Raw genomic sequence first — 23,837 nt, 5'->3', positions numbered from 1 at the left:
AATGTTTTGATACTATTATGAAAATATTTTTTTACTGGAAGTCTACTTTCTTTTAAAAAATTTTTAATAGACTTTATTTTTTTAAGAGCAGTTTCAGGTTTACAGCAGAACTGAGCAGAAAATACAGAGTTCCCACATAGCCCTCCCCACCCACACATATATACTCCCCTACCCTCAACATCCCTCATCAGTGTGGCATATTTGGTAATATCGATGAACCAACATGGACACATTATTATCCAAATTCCATAGTTTACATTAGGGTTCACTCTTGATGTTGTACATTCTATGGGCTTTGACAAATGCATAATGACATGTAGCCACCACTATAGTATCATACAGAATAATTTCATCCCCCTAAAAATCCCTTGTGCTCTATCTATTCATCCCTCCCTCCTTCCCTCTCCCCAAACCCCTGGAAACCACTATCTTTTTATTGTTCCTGTAGCTGTGCCTTTCCAGAGTGTCATTTGGTTGGAATTGTACAGTTCGTAGCTTTTTTCAGACTGGCTTCTTTCATTTAGTAGTATGTCTTTTAAATTTCTTCCATGTCTTTCATGGCTTGATGTCTCTTTTTTTTTTCACTGCACATATATTTTTAAATTTACATATATGTACTGTTCATTGTTTCTAAGAACATTTAGAGCTTTAGCTTTTTTAATTTACATAGTTATCAAAGGAATAAAGCCAACCACAAAATAAAAATTAATTCAAAAAGATACATACACCTTGCTATTAATAGCAACATTATTTATAATTGCCAAGATATGGAAGCATCCTAAGTGCACATCAACAGTTGAATAGATAATGAGGATGCAGCATACATATATATAATGGAGTGCAATTTACTCATAAGAAAGAAGGATATTTTGCCATTTCCAGCCCTCATTCATTTTTTTTTTCACTTCAAAAACCAGAATTTTATAACTGGCATAAACATTTCCATTACATCAAAAACAACAAAATACCTAGAAATAAACTTAACCAAGGAGGTTACCTATACTCTGAAAACTGAAATGACACAAAGAAATAGAAATTTTTTAAAATAGTTTTGATTTTGTGTCCCTCTGTGTTTGTCTCAGGGACCTCCAGGAGGCTAGGGACCATGATTTGAGAACTGCTACATTTTGTTATGACATCTTTTTTTTTTTTTTTGAATAGCAGCTTTATTTTATTTTATTTTTTTAACATTTTTTGTTGATTTATAATCTTTTTACAATGTTGTGTCAAATTCCAGTGTAGAGCACAATTTTTCAGTTATACATGAACATATATATATTCATTGTCACATTTTTTTCTCTGTGAGCTACCATAAGATCTTGTATATATTTCCCTGTGCTATACAGTATAATCTTGTTTATCCATTCTACAATTTTGAAATCCCAGTCTATCTTTTCCCACCCCCCACCCCCTTGGCAACCACAAGTTTGTATTCTATGTCTGTGAGTCTGTTTCTGTTTTGTATTTAATGTTTTTTTGTTTTGGATTCCATATATGAGCAATCTCATATGGTATTTTTCTTTCTCTTTCTGACTTACTTCACTTAGAATGACATTCTCCAGGGACATCCATGTTGCTGCAAATGGCATTATGTTGTTTTTTATGGCTGAATAGTATTCCATTGTATAAATATACCACATCTTCTTACCCAGTCATCTGTTGATGGACATTTAGGCTGTTTCCATGTCTTGGCTATTGTAAATGATGCTGCTATGAACATTGGGATGCAGGTGTCAACCTGAAGTAGGGTTCCTTCTGGATATATGCCGAGGAGTGGGATTCCTGGGTCATATGGTAAGTCTATTCCTAGTCTTTTGAGGAATCTCCATACTGTTTTCCACAGTGGCTGCACCAACCTGCATTCCCACCAGCAATGTCAGAGGGTTCCCTTTTCTCCACAGCCTCTCCAGCATTTGTCATTTGTGGACTTTTGAATGATGGCCATTCTGACTGGTATGAGGTGATATACCTCATTGTAATTTTGATTTGCATTTCTCTGATAATTAGTGATATTGAGCATCTTCTCATGTGCCTATTGATCATTTGTATGTCTTCCTTGGAGAATTGCTTGTTTAGGTCTTCTGCCCATTTTTGGATTGGGTTGTTTGTTTTTTTCTTATTAAGTAATATGTGTTGCTTGTATATTCTGGAGATCAAGCCTTTGTTGGTTTTATTTGCAAAAATGTTTTCCCATTCCGTAGGTTGTTTTGTTGTTTTACTTATGGTTTCCTTTGCTGTGCAGAAGCTTGTAAGTTTCTTTAGGTCCCATTTGTTTATTCTTGCTTTTATTTCTATTGCTTGAGTAGACTGTTCTAGGAGAACATTTTTGAGATGTATGTCAGATAATGTTTTGCCTATATTTTCCTCTAGGAGGTTTATTGTATCTTGTCTTATGTTTAAGTCTTTGATCCATCTTGAGTTGATTTTTGTGTATGGTGTAAGGGAGTGTTCTAGCTTCATTGTTTTACATGCTGCTGTCCAGTTTTCCCAACACCATTTGCTGAAGAGACTGTCTTTATTCCAGTGTATATTCTTACCTCCTTTGTCGAAGATTAGTTGACCAAAAGTTTGTGGGTTCATTTCTGGGCTCTCTATTCTGTTCCTTTGGTCTATATGTCTGTTTTGGTACCAATATCATGCTGTCTTGATGACTGTAGCTGTATAGTATTGTCTGAAGTCTGGGAGAGTTATTCCTCCAGCCTCTTTCTTTCTCTTCAGTAATGCTTTGGCAATTCTAGGTCTTTGATGGTTCCATATAAATTTTATTATGATTTGTTCTAGTTCTGTGAAATATGCCCCGGGTAATTTGATAAGGATTGCATTAAATCTGTAGATTGCCTTGGGCAGTGTGACCATTTTAACAATATTGATTCTTCCAATCCAAGAGCATGGGATATCTTTCCATTTTTAAAGTCTTCTTTAATTTCCTTGGTCAATGGTTTATAGTTTTCTGTGTATAATTCTTTCACCTCCTTGGTTAGATTTATTCCTAGGTATTTTATTACTTTGGGTGCTATTTTAAAGAGGATTGTTTCTTTACTTTCTTTTTCTGTTGATTCATTGTTAGTGTAAAGAAATGCAACTGATTTTTGAACGTTAATCTTGTAACCTGCTACCTTGCTGAATTCTTCGATCAGCTCTAGTAGTTTTTGTGTGGACCTTTTAGGGTTTTCTATATATAGTAACATGTCATTGGCATATAGTGACACTTTTACCTCTTCTTTTCCAATTTGGATCCCTTTTATTTCTCTTTCTTGTGTTATGACATCTTTTAGCTTGTTTTGAAATACTAAGTTTCAATTTTCATTTGTTTTGTGGATGTATCTTTCTGGAGTGCTTTCATTCTTCAGGGATGTTATTCTGCTCTTTTGTTTGTTTGTTTTAATAACCACATATAAAATTTGACTGTAAACTTTTTCTGTGTCTCTTTGTTAAAGTGCATTAAGTTTTCCTATTCTTTTGGGTGGGAAGAGTGGGGCTGAATAGCTTTTCTAGTTTCAAGGTTTCGGAGCTCCCTCTTCTGTTGTGTTCACAAAGTACTAAAAAAAAGGGCTTTATGCTTCCTGAGATCTGCTATCTCTGCTTCCCTCCCTGACTTGTATCTGGACCTTCTCTTTCCTTTGAACCTATTGTCTCTATCCCATTCATTGTGGATTCTCCTCCCACTGGTTCCTCTCAGGGAGGAGTCTTGTCTTAAAAAGCACCTTAAGACCTTATTTTAATGCAGTCCCTGGCACTCACCTACAAATGGGATCCTGTAGAACCTCCTTCCAGTTTTGGTTGCTATTCTCAGTTTGGCTCACTACACTTCACACTTTATTGGCAATTTTGACATTCTCCTCTTTTCACTGCTATTAGAAGTCTAGTCTACATATACACATACTTACACACATACATATTCTTTAAAACACAGTCACACACACATACACACATGCACACACACACACTCACAGTCATGCTTTTTCCTCACTTAATGTCTTGGAGATATTTCCATATGCATATCTACAAGTCTGTCTCATTCTTTTTAATGACTGCATAACAATAATTAGCATGAACATAGCACCATGTATCAGGCACTATCCTAAGTTTTGTGTACTTTTACACGCACACACACAGATAGATAGATATTCATATAATCCCTACAGCATCTTAGAGGTAAGTACTGTTATTACCTCCATTTTACAGATGAGGAAACTGATGCACAGAGAAGTGAATGACTTGTACAAGGTCACAGATCTACTTCATTGTCCATCATATCAATGAACTGCTACTTAGGCCATCTAGGTCTATTCTTCTACTGATGAGCCCCTTGGCAGTTTTCTTCTCCTTTTCCTTCCTCTTTTCATTCCCCGCCCCACCTGTGTCCTTCTTTCTTTCCTCCTTTCTTTCTCTCTTTCTTTCTTTTCACTATCCTAAAACCTTTCTGCAATTGACATCTTTGTCATATTATCTATCCTGTCAAAATGTTGTGAGTATTATCTTTCAGGCTAAATCCTACCAGTGGGATTCCTGAATTTGTTTGTTTTGAGAACTTTTGGAGACTTGTACTACATCCTTCGGGGTAGTTAGAGAAACTCAAGGGTTCTATACAACCAAGGCTTGGTATCACTGCATTAGACTGTATTGCTGCTTTTAAAGGGGAGATCTGATCTTATAAGCCTTGAGTGTAGGACTTTTCACAGATGAGATTTGGAAGGAAGGAAGGCCTGTTTTCACCAATGCTGCTTTTATCCAAGCAGGGATCATAATTTATCTACGATGATCTCTTTTCAGAACTGGTGGAGTCTCTTTCATTGCAGGGATCTTACGCTGGAAAAATCCTTTCCATTGGTGATGCCTTCATAAATTTTAAAAATCTTCGATCCTTAGATTTATCAAGAAATTTGATCACTAGCCTGAAGGTAAGTTCTATATTCTACAACCAGTCAGTTCAGCTGATTTTTTTTTTTGATGGAAAGAAATAAAAGACAAATACTATCAGTCTGGGGAATATAAAATCTTCCTTTTAAATGTTTTCGAACTAAATTTTACTATTCACTGTAAAATTCTTTCAATTTTGCTTTATGTTTTATTATAAAATATTGGGAAAAGTTCCTTTTGTACTGAGAGAAGACTATATTAAACTGTCACTATCTAGGGTGATAGTACAGTTCTTAATGTGTGTCAAAAAATTACGAGGAGCAATTATAAAAGTACAAATTCTTAGTCCTTATTCTGAGAGAGATTCTGAGTTTATAAATCTGTGGTGGGCTTAGGACATTCCCAGAGGATTCTGATGTTCCATTCTGATGCATGGAACACACATAGAGAAACACTGACCTAAGTTGCTACTGTAAGTATTTTCTAGGAGGAGGAGGAAATGATGGTCTTGAAAACAAAGAAAAATTTCTAGGCCAGGGGATGGTCAAGCAGAGGACAGTTCAGGAAAGTAGATAGGAGCACACTTAAGCAGAATGTATGAGGATTAGCAAACACACAGAAAGAGCTCTAAAAACATAAACACACACGGAGGTGGAAGTTTTGTTTTCTTTGTGGTAGAAATACCTTAAATGGTATTTCTTCCATTTTTCCCATTTTGCCCAGCTACAGGCCTGTTTTGATAAAGCCTTTCTTTGCAAGACTGAAGGTGAAAGACTCACACATGCCATCCAGGACTGATTAATGATCTGGATTATTCTGCCATTTTTGCATTTCTGGGGAAACTCATTCAAAAACACCCAATATCAAGGACTAAAATTAAGGGCCCTGAAAGGAAATTCAAGCTAGATCAAATTTCCAGCTAGGACTCTAAAAGCTGAAATTCCAAGTTAAACTAGGTCTTTAGACTACTTGGTAACAGCCGTTTGTATTTAGCCCCAAAATTTCAGAAGTTGCTTCTGAGTCTCCTCTTCTCGTAGGTATTTTTATCTGTTCTTTTCAGGCTAAAAAAACTGAGTGAACATTTCTGTAATTTGTTTTTGTGTTCCCTTTCTTTCCACTTCTGTAAGTTGGCTAAAAACTGTTGTGAAGATTAATCAAATTAGCATATATAATCAAAATATAACATATATAAGACTCCTGATATGGTGTTTGGCGTATAGGAAGCACTTAGTAAATGCTAGTTTTCTAAATTGTTTTGCATCTATGATTTATCTGAATGTATTCATCTCTATCATTTTGCTTAATTTTCCCTAGGGGGGAAATGCTTTGTGATTATTTTTAGTATCACATTGGGTAATACACGAATTCATGCCAACTGGGAAAAGTAAGCAGAGGATAGAAATTGTTTCCTTGGTTTTTTCATTTTTTAATTTATTACTTGAGAAAATTAGGGGGTGTGGGGGTGGTAATTAGGTTTGTTTATTTATTTGTAACAGAGGTACTGGGGATTGAACCCAGAACCTTATGCATGCTAGGCATGCACTCTACCACTGAGCTATACCCTTCCCCCTATGTTTCCTTGACTTTTAAACAGAGATATTAAAAGATTACTTGAGCTGGAACATTAGACACATTTAAAGACAATCCTGGTGTTGGAGGGCACAGCTCAAGTGGTAGAGTGCATGCTTAGCATGCACAGGGTCATGGGTTCAATCCCCAGTACCTCCTCTAAAAAAGTTAATAAACCTAATTACCTCCTCTCTCCAAAACAAAAAGGAATTTTAAAAAATACAATAATAAATAAAATATTTTTAAAAATAAAGACAGTCCTAATGATACACTGCCCTGAAAGTGAGGCTAAAAGCACTGACAACTATTCCTAACCATTGACCCTTTCACAATGTAGAAGTTAATGGAACTGAAAAAAGCCAGAAAGAAATGCATGCAAGTGTAAACAGGTTTCTATGCAGAAATGTTTTGAATATATCTTTGAGTTTTCTAAACTTCCTGCAATAAAAAGGGTAATTTTAAATGAGAAGAGAATAAAAACATTGTTTTATAAATACATGATAGAAAATAATTTTATCTTTCTGAAATAACTCTCAATGACAGTTCCTTTTAGAGTAAGCATTTTTACTACTAAAAGCATGTGATTATACATATGTTTATATGTTTGGAGATATTATCCTGAAATTTAGTGTTGGCCAAAAGCACCTAAGTAACCAAATACATAAAAATTAAACAATTGCTTTCAATAGTAGGTTTTAGCAAAGGAGGAAAACTGTGGCTCTTGCTCTCAAGTTTCCCAGTTTCAGTTGTACTGTTGCTAGGGAAGTGGAGGGGTGGTCTGCTAAGTCCACAGAAAGAGAACAGAAAAAGGAAGAACATTTCTACCAAGAAGAACTGACTGACTAGACGATGGGAAGCTTGTATGGTGGCAGTAACTCCAAAAGGGTAAACAAGGACAAAAGGGGCTCCAGACTGGTCCAGGAGGGAAGACTTGGAGATTGCATTGTTTTGTTTTGCCATGTAGTCCATTGACCCTAAAAGTGCGGTCTTGAGATATAAGAACATATACATACACACTTAATTATTTTTCTGTGCCCTTCTCCCCAGATCCATCTCTTTTGCCTCCCTCCTTCCCTCCCTCCCTCTTTTACATTGTGTTTATGGGATCCAGAGAGTGGTTGTGGCAAGGGTGAGAGAAGTGCAGAAGTGACTTGTCCTGGCTACCACTGGAAAGGATTGGATTGGGAGAGTGATGGGAGGCAACAGAAGTAGAGAATTTATTGCAGATATTTGATGTCAAAGTTTATAAAGAGGAAATGTGTGATATCTATGAATTATCTAATGTATAGTACATACAGTGTAATGGGCTGCAGCGTTCTTATTCTCAGGCAACTAAATAGGAATTTCAACCCTGCCTTTCTCCTGGGTGACTCAGGTAACTGTCTAAGGATGGAAAGTAATAGTTGTATTTCTTCTTTTATCTGTGAGATTCCTAGTCTTTCCCAATGTGTACTTTCACAATGTGGTCTTTTCCTTGCAGGGCATCCAGTATTTATGTTCACTCCAAGACCTGAATTTATATTATAACAACATCCCTTCATTAGTGGAGGTGTCCCGCCTACAGCCTTTACCCTTCCTCAAAGAACTAGATTTGAGACTCAATCCTGTTGTCAGGAAAGATACAGATTATAGACTCTTTGCTGTGTACATGCTACAAACTCTGGAGAAACTGGGTGAGACCTCCCTCCCCTGTTCTTTGCCTCAAAAGCTTACTTTAAACCAGCTGCCTCCACCTTTTGGATGTTGGCCCAGAGTGTGCACTGGCAGGATATATTTGTTTAGTAGTCAATATTTATGTAACTCTTTTGTGTTGGCAGGATGTATGAGTCCTTTTATTGTTTATTGAATGACAATCTATGATTCTATCAGTTACTTCCAGCTTTAGTTTTCTTCGGTTGATGGTTTCACCACCAATTCCTCCCCAACAAAAAGTTTCCAGGTTGAGATTTATTTTTCTAGGTGCCCCAACTATGCAACTGTATTAGTAATAGAAAATGAATACAACTCTCTGGGGCTTAGTTAGCAAGGAAAGATAAATATTCCTTCAAATGAGCTAGTCTGTTTTTCTTTATAATTTTATTGTTGAACTTCAAAATTATATACCTGAGGAAAGTTATTGTAAGGAAACTAAATAAAGTCTTTCAGAAATGGTGTAACTTTCAGACTTAAGATTAGGCCATTTGGATTGTTTGCTATCCAAGCTCTGCTTTTCATGCAGAGGTGGCAGTTGTTGCTATGGTATCCTGGTAGTCTCCATTTGTTACTACTTGTGACAACATAATAGCATTATTTTGTAAGCCATCTCTAACAAAAGATGAGAGTGATCTCTTTTTTTTTTTTTTTGCTCTGTGAATATGATTTTCTGACCCACTATTGTTTACTCCAAAAAAGAAACATGTTCAATCCATGATTTTTGCCTCCAGATGACCGAGCTGTACGAGAAAGTGAGAGAAAAGCTGCCAAGCTGCATTTTAGTCAGTTGGGCAACAGTGAAAATTTTCTTTTAGAGGTGGAAAAATGGTAAGAAGATTCTTTACAAAATTTTTTTTTGTTTGGTTCTGGACAGAGAGTGCTTAGCTTTCTCCATTTTCCAGCAGAAATCTTTACAAATTGTAGGAATCCTCATATCAGAAATGAAAGTATCTTTTCAACATATTGAGATTTATCTGGGATGAGAATCTGATCCTCAGTGGGAACATATTTGCTTTCTTGAATTATTGGGTTTCTTTGGATATAATTTTTGTAAACTTTCTCTAAAGTTGTTGTTCAAAATTTTAGACCAGGGTACTATGAGACTACTTAGCATCGCCATAAATGGTTACCAACTCTTTCTTGGTAGAGTTATAGATCAGTACATAGTCTTTTCCTATTGAATTAGGAGGATTACATTATCATGGGCAGGGTCCTTAGAGGTAAATTTGTTAAAGGATGGTAAGGAAAGCATTTTTCTACAAAACCAAAAGTAAACAGACCTTGAAGCTCTAAAGTATCTGAATGGTAGATTTTTCTATCTCTTTTACCAAAATCCAGTCAAAATAAGGTACTCTATCTTCTACCACAAATCTGATGCTTTAAATAAAAAGTTGCTTTATTATTTTTGAAAAATAGAAGTTCATTAAAAATAATTTAAATAATACAGAAAAGTATGGGGAAAAAGTCAAAATCACCTCATATTCTGCTACCAAGTTAACTACTAGTAATGTTTGATACATCCCTCCAGACATCTGTGTACCTATACACACATAGATGAGTCTATTAGTATTTTTTTCTGATAGTAAAAGTAATGTGTGCTTATTGTTGAGAATATGAAAAGTACAGAACAAAAACATAAGGAATTAGCAACTCATAATCCCACTACCCAGAAATAAACATTAATTATCTTATGGTAAATATCCTCTTAGTCTTAGGTATATGTATGTGTGTGTGTTTTGTGTGTGTGTGTTTATATAACAATATATAACATTATGTTATAAATAAATATATATTTATAATAAAATAATAAACATATGGTATTTATAGTAATTTGCTTCCTATACATACTAGTTTTAATTTGTTAAGATATCAAAATATCCACATAACAGTAAATGTTATTTCCCAGAATGTTTTTTGTTTACTTCTTTATTGTCTTTCCCATCCAGTAGAACATAAGCTCCATGAGAACAGGGACCTTGCTTGTCTTGTTTGCTGGAGTATTCCTAGAGCCTAGAACAATGTCTGGCACATATAAGATGCTAAGACATAGTTTGTTGAACTTATTTACAAAACAGAAACAGACTCACAGACACAGAAAACAAACTTATGGTTACCACAGGAGGAAGGGGATGAGAAGGGATAAATTGGCAGATCAAGACTTGCAGATACTAACTACTATATATAAAATAGATAAACAAGTTTGTACTGTATAGCACAGGGAACTATATTTAATATCTTGTAGTAACCTATAATGGAAAAGAATATGAAAACAAATATATGTATGTATATGTATGACTGAAAGCTTATGCGTACGTCAGAAATTGACACAACATTGTAAACTGACTATACTTCAATTTAAAAAAATTCCAAAACCAACCAAACAAAAAAGAAATAACTTGTTAAATGATAAATGAATGAAGTCAGTGCCTTTTGGTCTGGGATCCTTCTCTTTTCTGGTGACTTTGCCTATTTCTACTCTGATCCATTATACATTTTATAATGTAGCCCTTGGAGAATATCGGTAGTTCCCTATTTTTTTTAAGTCCCTATTTTATAAAGTCAAGTTTATTGAGGTTAATTTACATAAAGTAAAATTCATCCTGCTGTAGAAAGAAATGGAATGTTTCTTTAAAAAGTATTTGTATATGTAGTTTGTAAATTAATTCCTATTTTAAACGCATTGGGGTACCTTGTTTTACTATAGAAATACAGAGATGAGTTAATGTATAACTGAATACATTTACTAGTAAGGCAGATAATTAGCACCACTATATTTCTATTTGTTGCCTTATAGTGATTGCAAAAACAGAAGTAAAATGTTTCTCAAGTGCCCAATATTAGCATTAATCCCATATAAGCTCTCCAACCTTGGGTAAGCCTGTCTGAGTCCCAGGTCCTCCAGTCTATAAAATGGAAGGAATAGATTAATAGGGGAGCTTTTGTGATTAAATGAAATGGTGGATATAAAGTGCCTGGCTTATAGTCTGGGCTGTCTGTACTTACTGTATTTCCCAATCTGTACTTCCTTTATCTTACTGTACTACATCAATCAAGTGCAAACACTTGCCTTTCTTGTCTGTTTTTCTAACAAATGTCTATAGTTGTCTCCATTATAATTCCTGGAAGCAGAACCTTCCTTTTCGTGTCCTATGAGTTTTTTTAATTCAAAAGAAAATACTATTTTATAATATGAAACATTATTCCCTCAATAATCCAGACCTAAGTTTGTGTAAAGAAAACAGAGTGTGTAAGTTCTGAATTTTCTGGCTTTCATACTTTAAAGGCTGAACTATAGTGTCTTTATCTCTCATTATTCCCAATGAAAATATTATGGCTTTAAAAAAAGCTGTAGCGGAAATATTTGAGAAAATAATATGTTCTAAAACATTTGAAAAAAAGTCTTCCCACCCAGAAATAATGTTTTCTAAATAGTGTTTACTGGTTATCTCAGAAGCTTCTTTTGAGTTTTAAGTAAATTATTCGATGTGGCAGCTCTAGGGAGAAGACAATGAAAAATTGTGTAACAAATGAGAGCTCTGCCTCAAAAGTCAACACTGATGTTGATAACAGGATTGAAACCGGTAAGTTTTCCTTCTCTGATCACAAAATGATTAAAACATTAGTTGTTTCTATTTTCATGGCCAATCTTGGGTGGGATGAAGACAAAATAGTTGAGAAATAACACAGATTTGAAGAAGCACAAGATTTACTGGCTTGTGTTTTCCCTCCTTTCTCTCACTGCCAGAAGGGCCCTATTTATTGAGCAAGCCTAAGCCAGAATCCCGTCAAAGTGCACGAGCTGTACTCAGAGACTACAGTTTCATTTATACCACTTTACATCATTAATACATCCTGAAAATTGCATTGCCAGCCCCCACAGAATTCGTTAGCCAGACTCAGGACTCATCTGCCTCAATGCAGCTCACACCCTTGGCCTTCTGGACTTCTCCACCTTGAACCTTTGCAGCTGCAGAATCTCTTGTGTTTGTGCTATATTCTTGGGGATTGTTGCCTGCAAGCACTGTTGGTAATCCATTGTGATCAGTGGTTATGCCACTTAATGGCCATGCCATAGGCTAAGAGAAAGCTTTCCACTAGAGAAATTGCATGCATTGCCCTTATGGATTAAGTTGGCATTCATTAGATGAGCTTTTACTCTAGAAACTTCCTTCTATGTTAAGGCCTGTGTCCCTTTGAAGTGTCTATTGAATTATATATAAACTCTAAAAATTAATCCTTAAAATCCCAGCAATAACTAATAGATTGACTATGTAGTTTAGATATTAAGTGTTTTCAGTTTGTAACATACAGTATTTTATTTTCCTGACTTCTTATCTGTCCATGTGGACATTAATTGACAAGTTATTTTCATAGCATTTCATAGTAAAATAAGTCATAGTGAGGTATGGTTTTTATTTTCCTTCCTTGGCAGTCTCAGCACACAAAAGTCATGGACCATGGATTGCTTTATTTCATTTTAAATAGCATTTTTTAATATTTCAAAATTGATGAAACTCTATTGTAATAATTTTGGAAAATACTGAAAACTGTGAAGAACAGCATTTTAATCACTCATTAGCCTGTCCCCTAAAGAGAATTCCAGTTAATTTGGTATACAGCTTTCCTGTCTTTTTTCTAGGTACAAGCATTTATATATCCATTTCCAGAAAAACAAAAGATACATTAAAGTATAATTTGACTGCCTCTTTTTGTATGAGCTGAATTAAAACTTTATTTATGTCATATTATGTCATTATCACACACAAAAATTCACTCCATGAATTAAAATGTTTAAAGGGCACAATCTCTACTGAGAACAGATTGCTTTACTAGACACAGGGCCCATTTCAAAAGGTTCTTGGAAGCTCCAGCTGTTGCCAGCAAATTTTTAATATAAAATTTATTTTGCTACTTTGAAATGTTGAAGTGCTTTGCTTTCCACTGAAAACTGTTTGTGCTAGATCCCTGGGGAGTGTTGCCTGTAAGCACTGTTGGTAATCCAATATGACTAAAGTCGTTACACCATGTTAATGGTCATGTCACAAGCTAGGAGAAAACTTTCTGGAAAATAGTTCCCACCAGCTCAGTTGTTCAAAACAGTGCTTTCCCACCAATCATTTAGGATAGCAGGGAAATGCCACTGTGTTGGATCCTCATCCTAGTCTCCTAACCACATAATCTTTGACTCCTTCAAAGGTCCCACTCTCTTTTCCCATACCCCTAAAACAAGCATACCTAGGCTATGTCTTCAGACTCTTTTCTTTCTCTACTCTTTGCCCTATTCATGTCATCTATTCCCACAGCTTACTGTATTTCCTCTGTGTAGATGACTCTTAAGTACATTGATGTAGCTTTGATAATCTGTACCAGTCTCTCTGCACCAATCCTCCATTTCTGTTAATACATACTTGGAATCACCTGAATCATTTGCAGCATGATCAGGAAAATGAAATAAACCAACTATTAACATACACTTGGAATTACCACTGGGTAATTTTCCAGCCCCTCGAGCTAAACATGTTAAAAAACCAAACAAACTCCTTTCCTCCAGCCCTAAACAGCTCTTAGGGTTTCATTAGTGTTATCATCACTTTCCCATTACTCATGCTCAGAACCAAAGTGGGGTTTGATGCTGCCCTCCCCTAGAGTCCAGCTGAATGTTCATACCCTATAGTATGATTCACAATTAACAAGCGTTCTTTTCCCTTTCCTAATAGTCTCTTAATAGCTATCATTAAGCATACTTAATAGCTATCATCTACTGTGTATAAACACTGGGCCAGGCCCTGTGCATTATCCCATTTAATCCTCACAACTCCTTCAAGGTGTTTATAATTATCCTTGTTTTACATATGAGGAAACTGAAACCTAAAGAGGTGAAATAACTTACTCTAGTTATATAGTAAGTGACAGAGCTGGGTTGCAAACTCTGGTCCATCGGTCATCAGAGTCCTCTTAAAAACTACACCATGCTGCCTCTCAGTCTTCCTTCAGTTCATGTTGCACTTTCCTGTCAGATTAATTCTCTTAAAACTCAGCTGTGATAATTATACCTGTCTGCTCAAAAACTTCCATTCCATGGCTCCTACTCATCTACTAAAGTAAGACTCCTTAATCTGACACACAAGGCTCCTCTAAACTCTGCTGACAGTTTCTCTCTTCAACCTACCCTGAAACCTTATCTCCTATTCCTCAACTAAAATGTCCAATTTTTCAGTCAAACCAAACCACTCCCTCCCCCTCAAATAGTTCTTCCTTTCTCCCTCCTCTGCCCCTGAACTAATGCTGTCCCATCTGCTTGGAATGCTTGAATCAAAATCCTACGCTTTCTTTATGACCCAACTCAAAGTCCATCATTTCAGTGAAACTTCTTTGATTCCACAACCAAAATTTTTTTTTCCTATTTTTGTAAACTCACATAACTTATATTCTGGTACATATACTCTGGAAATAGAAAATGCTGCCATTCCCTGAATCATTTGCAGCATGATCAGGAAAATGAAAAAAACATGAAAGAGCCAAGGAACACAATTCCAGGCAGTGCATATGAAAACGTCAAATGAATGCAGAGCAATAGTATTCCTCAAACTCAGGGTTATGGACTCCTAGTCCAGGAATATATCTTAGAGGTCCACAAGCAGTGTGAGACCCTTTAATTTTGTGTTTTTGTTTGATGCAGTTATGAATAATATTTTTGAAATGTAAAAGAAAAAATATTCTTCTGGAATATTGGTCTGCTATTTTAAAAACAGACTATTTTTTAGAGCAGTTTTAGATTCGCAGCACAGGAAGTAGAGTTCTGCCTCAACACATGCCCAGCCTCTCCCATGACCAACATCAGGCATCAGAGTGGTACTTTGGTTACAATCGATGAAACTACATTGACACAACATTATTGCCCAAAGTCCTTAGTTTGCATAAGGGCTCATTCTTGGTGTTGTACATTCTATGAGTTCGACAAATGTATAATGACACATATCTGCCATTTTAGTATGATACAGAATAGTTTCACTGCCCTAAACTCTCTGCTCGCCTAGTCATCCCTTCCTCCCTTTTACCCCTGGCAACCACTGATCTTTTTACCATCTCCATATTTTTGTTTTGTTTTGTTTTTTCCAAAAACTTCTTATTGTGGGAAAATACACATAGAATTACCATCTTAACTATTTTTAAGCGTACGGCTCAGTGATATTAAATGCATTCATAACATTGTGCAACCATCAACACCATCCATCTCTGAACTATACCCCTTAAATGATAATTTCCCATTTTTCTCTCCCTGCAGCCCCTGACAACCACCATTCTGTTTTCTGTCTCTATGATTTTGACTGCTCTAAATACCTCATATAAGTGGAATCAGACAGTATTTGTCTTTTTGTGACTAACTTATTTCACTTAGCATAATGTCCTCAAAGTTCATCCATGTTGTAGCATATGTCAGAATTTCCTTCCTTTTTAAGGGTAAATAATATTCCATTGTATGTATGTACCACATCTTACTTATCCATTCATTTGTTGATGGACACATGGGTTGCTCCCGTGTTTTAGCTACTGTGAATAATGCTGCTATGAACATGGGTGTACAAATATCTCTTCAAGACTCTATTTTCACTTCTTCGGGGTATATACCTGGAAGTGGAATTACTGGATCATATGGTCATTTTATTTTTGATTTTTTCAGCAACTGCCATACTGTTGTCCATAGCAGCTGTACCACTTTATATCCCCACCCAGAGTGCACAAGAGTTCTGATTTCTCCACATCCTTACCAACACTTGTTATTTTCTATTTTTCTTTTGATAGTAGCCATCCTAATGAGTGTGGAGTGGTGTCTCATATTTTTAATTTGTATTTCCCTAATGATCGCTGATGTTGAGTATTTTTTGTATGCTTATTGACCATTTGTATATCATCTTTTGGAGAAATGTCTGTTCATGCCCTTTGCCCACTTTTAAATCAGGTTGTTTGGTTTTTGTCATGGAGTTTTAGAAGTTCTCTATATATTCTAGATATTAACCCCTTGTCAGATATATGATTTGCAAATATTTTCTCCCATTCTGTGGGTTGCTTTGCTACTCTATGGATGTTGTTTTTAGATGCACAAAATTCTTAAGTTTTCGTGAAGTTCAGTTTGTCTATTTTTTCTTTCATTACTTTGCCTTTGGTGTCATATTGCCAAATACAGTGTCATGAAGCATTTTCTCTGTTTTCTTCTAATAATTTTATAGTGTAAGGTCTTACATTTATGTCTTTGATCCATTCTGAGTTAGTTTTTGTGTATGTGTTAGGTAAGGGTCCAACTTCATTCTTTTGCATTAGGGGTGAGGGATGGGTAACTGCTACTTTGCTAAAAACAGAAATTAATCAAAGTTAACCCTAATTTACCTTCCAAGCCTTCCCCTAGAAGTTGCAAGCCTTTAATAGACTCCAGAATTCCAAAATAGTTATCAGGCAGAATTCTCCCAGTGCCATGGTTTCCTAGGTGGGAGAGAGATGCAGTGTGCTTCCTTCTCTGCCATCTTCCCTTGTCTCCATAGTTTTGCCTTTTCCCGAATGTCATATAGTTGGAATCATACAGTATGTAGCCTTTTCAGATTGGCTTCTTTTGCTTGGTAATGTACATTTATGTTTCCTACATATCTTTTCATGGCTTGATAGCTACTTTTTTAGTGCTGAATAATATTCCATTTTCTGGATGTAGCACAATTTATTTATCCATTCACCTACTGAAGAACATCATGGATGCTTCCAACTTTTGGCAATTATGAAAAAAGCTGCTGTAAACATCCGTGTGCAGATGTTTGTGTGAACATAAGCTTTCAACTCCTTTGGGTAAATACCAAGTATTTAGTTTTGTAAGAAACTGCCAAACTGTCACCTAATATAATCTGCTTTTAAGAATATCTTTTTATACACTGAGTTTCTTAAATTGAAGTTTCTCAAACTGGATTCATATTATCAGAGTTTATGAGAATATTGAGCTTGAGAAACACTGATGTGGATGGCATATGCTATAGAAGCTCCGAGTGTGCTTGTAGCAAATGGAGAAAGGTTTTGTGGCAGATATGGAAACAAGGCCTTTGGCCTTTAAAGCCTGGGATAAACTGAGATGGCCTGAAAGGTGGAGGAGGGCATTATGATTGACAGGATTTGTGTGAACAGCTGTGTGAGAGTGGTAATGAGCATAGCAGGTAATGGAGGCAGTTGAGTGATGATGTGTTTTGGGTAGAAAGTTTGTGTTGGGTAGAAGGTCAGATTATTGGAAAGCAATGAATGCCTTACTACAGATAATTTATATTTATCAGGTTGGTGTATGCATGTAGTACACTTATACTCCCCTGAGTTGAAAGGGGTTCTGCTCACTCTTTTAGCCAATTCCTTTTTCCTTTAAATAGAATCACACCTAAAATATACTGGTCTACTGTATATTTTACTTTAAAATAGCAAAGACAGATTCACCACAGTCACACTCAATGGCTCATTCCTTTGTCTAGCAGATATGTCAATGTCTTCTGTATACCTCATTGAATTCCATCCCATTTCCACCTCTTGATCCTTTTCTTCTCTTGGTTTAGCCATGATGGTGTTTTAATTGGATAAAAGTCAGGCTTGGAATAGCAGAGAACTCCCCAAATGGTTGCTTAAACAAGATAGAAGTTCACTTCTCTCTGTTACAGAAATCCAGATGTTAGCAACCTAGGACTATTATTGGGGGTTCTAAGAAGTGAATAATGGATATGGTGGGGGGAAACTGGCAATCTCTGCCACAGTGGATTTGAGAGTAATTCAGCAAACAAGTGTATATCTACTGGACAGATCCTGTGTTAGAGGCTAGGCATATAGGGAAATGACACAGTAGTGTCAAATATTCAGATACTCCCAATCCAGAGAGATTTATCATAGTTGATTAGGTTATAAGTCAGGCTGAGACATACGTTTGACTGTGGTAGAGATAAAGAACTATGGTAGAGGGGGGAGGGTATAGCTCAGTGGTAGAGTGTATGCTTAACATGCATGAGGACCTGGGTTCATTCCCCAGTACCTCTACTGAAAAACTGAAATAAATAAACCTAATTACCTCCCCTGCAAAAAACAAAAACAAAAACAAAACAGCACTATCGGAGAGAAGCAATAGCAGTTAGTGCTGACTGGGGACTGGGAAAAGGCTTCACAAAAGAGGAGACAAGTTAAGTTGGGTATTCAGACAGAATTCAGTGGGCATTGTTGGGCATTCGATGTATAGATAACAGAAGCAGCAAAAACAGGTGTGACAGATTAGGAAACTGGCTCAGCTTGTGGCTGAAGCTAAGGCGACTGACTAAAGCCAAGTTGCTAAGGGCCTCTTTATTAAACATTTTCATTTTATTCTCTTGAAAATGGGTAACAAAGATGTTTTAGGTGGGAACGTGATTAAATGTGTGATTTAGAGAGATAACTCAAGCTTGATTTAGTTAAATGGGCAGCACCTAGAGGAAGTAGTCCAAGTGGGAAATAATGAGGACCTGTCCTGGCATAGGGCAATAATAGCAGTGTGAATGCAAATGAGGAGGTACATATTGATTAAATCATTGAGGATATGAGAAGAAAACTTGGATGTGAAACATTAAATGTTTTTACTTGCTAGGGAGTCCAAAACTTCAAAGAGTTGAATTTGGATAAAATACACATCAAATATTTAAGGGGGAAAAAAATACAAGGTTACTAAAGTTATAGGCAGTCTGTAAATGGTAGGGAAAAAACTCAATTTCCTTTCATTGTTATCATATCTACAATGGTTATCATATGTTAATATTTCAAAAGTCAGGGACTAAGTTGTTTTCATTGGGGATTAGCAACTTAAAGGAAATGGTAAATCCTCATTTATTTTGAAGACTGGTGCTAGACCAGTTATTTCTGGTCTTAAAAATTTAGCTCAGTGGAATCTAGGGTATAAAATGTTTTTTAGAGATAAACATCGAAAGGAAGGAGAGGAAGGAGGGTTGAGCAGAGGGAGAGCTCTAGAGCAAGGACTGCCCCTCAGAATGTCCCATACCAGGCTAAAATGTCTGGGCCACATTCAGTCACTTGATGTGGACTGCCTCTGGAAGGGCATGACATAGGAGGTAGTTCTCTATACCCAAGACAGACTCTGAAGAGCAAATCAAGTCCTTTCTTGAAAGGGATCTGGGCAATGCATCTCTGTTTCAACCTCAGATGGATTGCAAGTTTTTTGGCCAAATGTATGAAGCAGGGCCTCATCCAGCTAAGATTATTGGTAATTGAAGTAGCCAACTGTCAGTTCTGTGCCACCTATACAACATTATAAAGCCACTTCTCTGTCATTACAAATATCAAACAATTTTCAGTGGTAAAAAGATAATAAATTATGGTCTTATCATACTGGTTATATGGGTGTAAAAATCAGGACTGTTCAGCATCACTAGCCATCAGGGAGATGCAAATCAAAACCACGAGGAAGATACCATTTTATACCTACCAGGATAGCTAGGATTCAAAAGGACAGATAATAAAGGATGGCAAGGATGTGGGGAAATTCAAACTCTCATACATTTCTGGTGGGAAAATAAAATGGTATAGCTTCTTTGGAAGATGATTTGGCAGTTCCTCAAAAAGTTAGAGTTACCATTTGACCCAGCAATTCCACTCCTAGTTATATACCCAAGAAAAATGAAAACATATGTCCACACAAAGACCTGTACAGGAATGAAAGCAGCATTATCCATAGTAACCAAAAAATCTATCAGCTTATTAATGGAGAAACAAAATATGGCATATCTGTATAAGGCATATTATTCAGCCTGAAAAGGATTAACATACTGATACATGCTACAATATATATCTTAAAAAAAATTTTTTTTGGCGGGGAGAGGCAATCAGGTTTGTTTGTTTGTTTGTTTGTTTGTTTGTTTGTTTATTTATTTATTTCAAATGGAAGGACTGGGAATTGAATCCAGGACCTCGTGCATTCTAGGCAAACACTCTACCACTGAGCTATACCTTCCCCCTTGCTACTTGAAAATATTATACTAATTGACAAAAACCAGACACAAAAGGCCAATCATTGTATTATTTCATCTACATGAAATGTCCAGAATAGGCAAATCCATAAGGTCAGGAAGTATTTTTTTTTATTTTTTGATAGAAGTATAGTTGATTTACAATGTTGTGTTAGTTTCAGGTGTATAGCAAAGTGATGCAGTTCAAAAAGTGTATTGATGTTTGCCAGAGGCTGATGGGGAGGAGAGAATTGAGAGTGACAGCTAATTTTGTTCATTTGAGGATGATGAAAATACAAGGTGGTAATGGCTGTACAACTTTGTAATACATTAAAATTTACTGAATTGTATACTGTAAAAAGGTGACTTATATGGCATGTGCATTATGTCTCAATTAAAATGAAGATTTCCCCCTCCAAAAAAAGTGATTCTATAGAACTTAGTAAATTGGTTGACATTTGAGATGAGTGAGAAAGAGTCAAAGAACAAGCTTCTATCTTGAGGGATTGGGTTAATAGTAATGCTAGTACTAAGATGCAGGTTAGGGGTGGTAGGCGTGGTAGAAGGTAGGGGCCACAAGCAGAGGTAGGCCTGGAAGCTTGGTTTAGAAAATACTGACTTTTTATTTGTCTGTGGGGCATTCTTTGGGGGTAAGTTCAAAAAACTTAAGTCTGGACGTGAAAAGACAGATCAGAGTTAAGAGATTTAGATTTAGGTTCATCCAGATTTTGGTGATAGCTGAAACCAAAGAGAAGGTATGACAGCTTTTAAAAACGAGTTTGGACCTTGGGGGATTTGTTTGAACCAAGAGGTAGGTTGAAGGAAAAAGAACTTGTGAATCTAGAAGCCAGCATTAGCAGAATAGGAGGAAAACCAAGATGGAGCAGGGTCTTGGACACCTGGGAAGTTTAAGTGTTATTCTGTAGGAAAAGAGTAAGAAGAGCCCTGAACCAAAGTAACAGCTTGTTAACCATTCTAATTTCCTACTAAGAATCAGGTTAAAAACAGCAATTTCTGCTTCACCTTGTTTTTCTTCTGTGTTACTAATGCAAAGGAATCAGAGAACATAAACTTTAAGAGCTTATGTCAGTTTGAGAAAAACAGTTCTGCCAACTATAATGGTAGAAGAACATCTTGTACTGAAGTAGTAGGACATTTCACTCCCAGAAGGCAGCTCAGAAGTAAGAAGCATTTTAAAGCCCAAATGGACTGAGGGGCTGGATTTTCAAAAGGCTAGCTTTATTCTCACTCTGTATCTCAGTTGCCCTGCTTTATAGTAGCTTTCTGTTGCCAGAGCCTGCACATGGGAACTGGCAGAAGAGCACATTGTTTGACTAAGGCCCAAATTTTCAGAACTATCTTAATTCTTACACAATCCTACTAGAGAAAAAAACCTCCCTTAAAAAAAAACCTCTTATTTTTATCCATGGGTCCCTCAGAAGACCCCAAATCCCAGAATTCTACAATTAATAAGTATTGATCAAGAATGTATAAAAACTTTTGTATAAATATTACAGTCTAAGAGAAATCCTAACTGGCTCTTCTTGATGACAGTTTCCAGGGTGGCCAGGACTAGGATATAAAAGTTTTTCTTTTTCCTTTCTATTTATAAAGTTGTTTCTCTAATCATAGGGAAAAAAAATACTGGCAGACCTAAGTATTTAGCATTCTTCTCTATAAAATAGATCCTGATGGGTCTTTTTCGTTTTACAAATGAGGAAATCAAGGCAGAAAGAAGCTGGTTTGAAGGGATGAATCACTGCAGACTGCTGATTAAAGCCCTGGAGATGCCTAATGCTAGGAGTCTATTTCCAGCCATCTCCTCCTGTAGCTAGAAATTGTTGAATTGGTGTCAAAGTTCATTATATATTCATTTTGGAAATGTGCAAAAGATTTACCTCCTTAATTTCTCTTGAGCACTTCATAATTTATGAAGCCATTTCATATCCATTATCTTGTTCTAACCTCACCTCAATTCTAAGAGATAGACTGTTTAGATTTGATCATCACTGTTTTACAAATAGAGAGATTGAGAGAGGTTTAACAATTTGCCCAAGTTGACATGGTTTCCAAGTGGTGGCATCAGAACTAGCCCTCAATCTTGTGACTTCCCTTCTAGTATCTTTCCATAAGACATGTTGCCTTTAAAGACTGGTCAGTACATCATTATATGCCTTTTCTTTTAATACAGACTCAAACAAAGGACTTTTTATTCCCTTCCCTAACCGGGAAATAAAGGATTCCCTAACAAGTACTTCTGCAACCCAGGGCAACATTATACCAGATCAGAAACTAGATGCGTTCCCACTGGGGACACAGGTAATGTATTCACTTTCCTGCTCATCTGTTGGCTAGTCAGTGATTAATGTTCATAATCTAGTGGACTCTAAATTATTTGTAAAGGTCTAAGACGACTTGTTTGATGAAGGCATGTTAGATCCTTTAAAAATAAAGGGCAAGACAGGATGCAGAGGACCTTCTCCATTAATTTCAGTCTCCCCATTCCCTCTCCCCAGCTACCTGACCAAATGTAGTATATTTATGCATATAACTTTAGCAAATTTTCCAGGCATTTTGGCCCTCAAACAGGGGTGCAACTAGTGTGGCTGGTTTTAAAATTTCTCCTCTCTACCCAATGTCTCCATCTCCTGTTAACTGGCTTCTTTTAATTTTCTACCTCTGCCTTTTAATTACTGAATCTAACATCTCAAAGGTGGCTTTTCCAGTATATCCTCTTCATTGAAACATAAAAAGAGAGACGTTAAGGGGTAAAGATGGCATAGAAGTTGCAGTCAGTGAAGAGGTAGAGATCATGCAGGATAGGGGAAGAATTAAAAATAAGATTTTAGAGAAAAAATTGGTGGGAGTCCATTACTTATTTATATGAATGCATATGATGCAGGAAGCAGAATTGATTACTTTATATTCAACTTCTCCTTTTGTCTACATTTTCTTTGATAAATTATGAGCAATAAAATTGCTGAAAATAGCCAGAAGGAGAAAGAAAAGGAGGGAAGACTGATTAATGCATAATTTGGATAATCAAGACTACAAGTGAAAAGATAGTAAGATTTCTTTTCAGGTTGATTTATAACTTTTATTTTATAAAAAGACAGTTTAGCATTTAGTTGGGTTTTTTTGTTTGTTTTTGGAGATTCTACTTGGGTAATTTAGAAACTATTTCAATTACCATTAAAAAATCTTGGTATTGTTTTAAAGGAAATGGAGACATAGTCTATAGTTAATGGTAAATAGCACATTTTGGATTTAAAAATTTGAAATTACTACTTGAAGTGAGAGAAAAAAGGAAATTGAATAGCTTGCTATATATCCTCTTAGTTTATGAAATAGGAAGTAAGATTTTTTTCTCTGTATAACTACCAAAAAGATACTAAATACTTGAAGATGATTCTTAAAAAAGCAAACTCTAGATGGCTGTCTACCTTATATCAATCCTTGCTTAATTATGCCTTAGATTAATTTTCAGCCTATTAAAAAGTCTCAGTAGCTCCTATGGTTGATACTAGCTTTACCAGTGTTAAATTAAGTATGGGGGTTCTTTAAATAGAAATAAGCTGAAAAAGGTGGTACCATCTAACTTATGTGCTAAGCTATCTAAAAGAAAATACAATATTTCACTGCTTGGTGTGTCCTTTACCATCTAAGGACACTTTGTCTTTTCATCATGTCTCCTTACCTGCTCCAGAGCAACTCTGGAAT

General features: G+C 36.0%; 1 protein-coding gene and 1 non-coding gene across 6 annotated transcripts in view; one reads left to right on the top strand and one right to left on the bottom strand.

Moving 5' to 3' along the window:
• The window catches only part of LRRC36 (leucine rich repeat containing 36), a 48,421-nt gene that overhangs the window by 7,547 nt on the left and 17,037 nt on the right, over window positions 1-23,837 (top strand). For 4 of the 5 annotated variants that reach the window (XM_074370574.1, XM_074370576.1, XM_074370573.1 and 1 more), the window contains exons 2-6: window positions 4,774-4,901; window positions 7,910-8,102; window positions 8,853-8,949; window positions 11,614-11,702; window positions 22,309-22,436. In XM_074370574.1, the coding sequence (XP_074226675.1) occupies window positions 8,078-8,102; window positions 8,853-8,949; window positions 11,614-11,702; window positions 22,309-22,436 (339 nt within the window). In that variant the 5' untranslated portion in view covers window positions 4,774-4,901; window positions 7,910-8,077. The remainder of the gene's footprint in view (window positions 1-4,773; window positions 4,902-7,909; window positions 8,103-8,852; window positions 8,950-11,613; window positions 11,703-22,308; window positions 22,437-23,837) is intronic. The other variant, XM_074370575.1, reaches the window with a different exon arrangement.
• On the bottom strand, window positions 20,051-20,123 carry TRNAS-AGA (transfer RNA serine (anticodon AGA)). The gene has a single exon. It is a non-coding gene; the product is annotated as a tRNA-Ser (tRNA).

This window comes from Camelus bactrianus, chromosome 9 (genome assembly GCF_048773025.1).
Source record: "Camelus bactrianus isolate YW-2024 breed Bactrian camel chromosome 9, ASM4877302v1, whole genome shotgun sequence".
NCBI classification, from domain to species: Eukaryota; Metazoa; Chordata; class Mammalia; order Artiodactyla; family Camelidae; genus Camelus; species Camelus bactrianus.
This window is presented reverse-complemented; position numbering and strand designations above follow the sequence as displayed.